Here is a 1984-nt window from a genome sequence, read left to right as displayed (position 1 = left end):
TTCATCACATTACATGCATGATGGCATCCCACACTACCCTTGAAAACAAATTAATAGAATTTGTGGAGCTTGTAGAAGCAAAGCAAACCTACCAAAACTCACGCCCCAAGATCCAAAAGGTTCCGGAGCATCTCCGAAATAGAAAACAATTTGAGAAGCATTACTCACCCAAGTTTGTGCCAATAGGTCCCATCCATAACGACAATCCAAATCTCAAGTTAGGAGAGAACTATAAGCTTACCTGGGCAGCAAAATACATCCAAAACACCCAACAAAATCCACAACTTCTACACAAAAAGATTGCCGAAAAAATTGATGAACTCAAGGGTCTTTATGCCGACGATGTTTTAGCCGATACCAGAGAGTCTCTAAAAGGCTTCGATTGCCTCGATGAAAAGATGTCATGGATGTTGTTCGTGGATGGATGTTTTTTGCTGTTCATTTTGATGTATGTGGGTGATCAAATTGATCGATCAAAACATCCGGATATTAAGTATGATCAACTTGTTCTTGTGATAAAGGATGTGCTTTTGTTGGAGAATCAACTTCCTTATCTATTACTGAAGCTGTTGTGGAAAAATGACAACGAATATGAATTGATAGGTACTATGAAGAATTTTTTCAAATATCCAGTTAAGAGGACCTGGAGGAGGCCAGAGAATTTACCGAATGAGCCGGTAACACCAACTCATCTTCTTGATCTTCAGCGTGAAATCCTTCTCACTAAATCTAATCCCAAGGTAAAAATTTAGTTTTGTTATTTTATTATGTATGATAAGTAAAATGATGAAATCCATTTGTTTTGTACTTAGGTTGAAGGAAACAATGAAGAATATAAGATAGATATTAGTTGGAAATGTTCGGAAGAAAAAAGCAAGGTGATGACATACAGGAACATACAAAGTCTAAGTACAGTAGGAATAATTGCTAAATCAAGCGGGACACGAAGGCTAAAAGACGTAGATTTCTCGAAGCAAGGGCTATGGGCTTGGAAACTGATTCTTCCTGAGATTGTTGTGGACGACACCACAGCTGCTTCTTTACTAAACCTGGCAGCGTATGAGATGTGTTCAGATTTTGAGAATGACTACGGAATATGTTCATTCGTTGTTTTCATGCACTCGCTCATTGACTATCCTGAAGATGTCATGATATTGGGATCAAAAGGTATTTTGGTGAATTTACTTGGGAGTAATGAGAAAGTTGTGGATCTTTTCAACACCATAAGTACTGACTTGGTATTTAACCCAGAAACATATTATGAAGTTAAAGCCAAAATACACGAGTGTTATAATGTATATCGTATTTGGATGACGTTGCTACATAACACTCTTTTCAATGGCGATCCTTGGAGTATCATTACGCTTATCATTACGATGTATGCACTTATTTTCACTGTCATTCAAACATGGTTTACCATGTATCCGCGGCATTAAATATTAGAATATATGGGGTAAAACTCATGGGCCTATTCTGTGTATGAATGTATTGGGCTCATTAATGATATAAGGCCCATCCTAGATTTACTAAAGTTCACCTCTGCTTTTGCTATTTGTAAGCACGTGAACATAGGTATATAGGATAAGACTCTAACTGTATGGTTGTAACTGAATATACTGATTCTGTAACTGAACTATTTGAAGATCATCATCTTCATCAAGAAAGTGAAATTGCTGAGCATTTTACACTTCATTATGGTATCAATCGCCGTCGATCCTCTCTAACTTCCGCTGCTTATCGTCGCACGAAGCTTCATCGATTTCTCAATCGCAAGCTTCATCAACCTTCTTCAGTTCAAGAATCATTCTTCAAGCTTCAGAGAAGCATCATCAATGGCTGCATCACCGGAAAATTCGGAAACGCTGCACAACACTGCAACTCAGCCATCACCGTTTGGAAACTCGTCCAACCACACCGTGTTTGGTCCAAAATTGTCCATCAAACTCCAAGAGAAGAATTTTTTGCTGTGGAATCAACAAGTTGA

At 38.1% G+C, this 1984-nt stretch overlaps 1 protein-coding gene across 1 annotated transcript; it reads left to right on the top strand.

Moving 5' to 3' along the window:
- Window positions 1-1668, top strand: LOC131599016 (UPF0481 protein At3g47200-like). Its single transcript, XM_058871539.1, has 2 exons — window positions 1-740; window positions 813-1668. The coding sequence occupies exons 1-2, from the start codon at window positions 18-20 to the stop codon at window positions 1434-1436; spliced, it is 1347 nt and encodes a 448-aa protein (XP_058727522.1). The 5' UTR covers window positions 1-17; the 3' UTR covers window positions 1437-1668.
- Window positions 1669-1984: the final 316 nt, after the last annotated feature.

This window comes from Vicia villosa, linkage group LG4, assembly GCF_029867415.1.
Source record: "Vicia villosa cultivar HV-30 ecotype Madison, WI linkage group LG4, Vvil1.0, whole genome shotgun sequence".
Taxonomy (NCBI): domain Eukaryota; kingdom Viridiplantae; phylum Streptophyta; class Magnoliopsida; order Fabales; family Fabaceae; genus Vicia; species Vicia villosa.
This window is presented reverse-complemented; position numbering and strand designations above follow the sequence as displayed.